This window comes from Marasmius oreades, chromosome 1, assembly GCF_018924745.1.
Source record: "Marasmius oreades isolate 03SP1 chromosome 1, whole genome shotgun sequence".
Lineage (NCBI taxonomy): Eukaryota > Fungi > Basidiomycota > Agaricomycetes > Agaricales > Marasmiaceae > Marasmius > Marasmius oreades.
In genome coordinates, this window is record NC_057323.1 from 1,321,998 (window position 1) to 1,323,145 (window position 1,148).

General features: G+C 47.0%; 1 protein-coding gene across 1 annotated transcript; it reads right to left on the reverse strand.

Moving 5' to 3' along the window:
- Positions 1–119: 119 nt before the first annotated feature.
- E1B28_000364 (uncharacterized protein) lies at positions 120–918 on the reverse strand (the record flags this gene model as incomplete). Its single annotated transcript, XM_043146175.1, has 3 exons — positions 120–409; positions 467–718; positions 750–918. The coding sequence occupies 3 exons, from the start codon at positions 916–918 to the stop codon at positions 120–122; spliced, it is 711 nt and encodes a 236-aa protein (XP_043014875.1).
- Positions 919–1,148: the final 230 nt, after the last annotated feature.

Below are 1,148 nucleotides of genomic sequence, written 5' to 3' on the forward strand. Positions count from 1 at the left end.
GTAAGTGCGAGATGCCGAGGGTTAATAATGGCTTTACCTGGCTTTGGAGCATTTTTGGGGGCGGCAGACATCTGTCTCGTTACCCGAGATGTGGTGCGGGTGGCTAGAAGGGAATAGAATCAGCGTAAGCTATAAAAGCAGTCAAATGTTGTCTTACCCGGCTTCGAAGTACGTATCTCCTCTATCTCTGAGTCCGAATCTACTGAAAGCTCTGAGTAGAGTTCATCCTCATCAAACCTAACAACCTTGGAGCGCGTCTGGCGAGACTTGGCAGCCTTACCCTTCTTATCCTTCTTGCTCCTTAATCCAGACTTGGGCTTGGGCGGTACATCACGAAGAAAGTACTGGCACGTGTTGCCATGTGGATCTGGGGCTGTAGTGATCAGGGGAACTTTGGAGTTGTTCAGCACTAACAAAAGAGACCATGAGCCAACAGAAAACTAAAGCTAAAAAAAAAGGCACTTACACGTGTGATCATCAACCTTGATGACCGTCAGTTTGTTTGGCACACCCGAGTCACTGCAACTGCGAAGCAATGATATAAGCTCCGGTTTGGTGAGGTTTTCAATTCCTTTCCGAGTGTCATGGCTCCAGGGTAGCGAGACATTGGGAGGATAGTTGACAAGCCGGTACCTGCTGGTCGCCAGCTTCTCATGCATCGACTTCCATGGGAAGACCTTGAGATTCAATCCACCCATCTCTACCACATAATGAGCACCTTTATGCAGGGAGAAGCATCCAAAACTTACAAAATACCTTCAGGGCAGTCTTGCCTGCCAGGCCCACAAGCTCGTTGTCATTCTTGTTTGCAAGACCTTCGATGTCGAGCGGAAGATTTTCGATTGCCGGCTCGAGCTTCACTGGACTTGTAGTACTTGTTGTGGTGCTGGATGATGGACGAGAGGGGGTCATGGACATTGTTGGGTCCGGTATCGCGGATATAATCTACTAGTACCTAAATAAATGCATTTTTAACATTTTTATATAATATAATCAAAATGGGAACATAATATGAGGATTAGAGCAAGCCCAAGCTGCTAGTCAAAGCACGGGTCTATTTGCGGGTTATCCGAAGTACAGAAAGTACGAAACACCCTATAGATGAGAGTCTTCGACGTTCCGAAACCTGTAGGAACTGATGAAGCAGC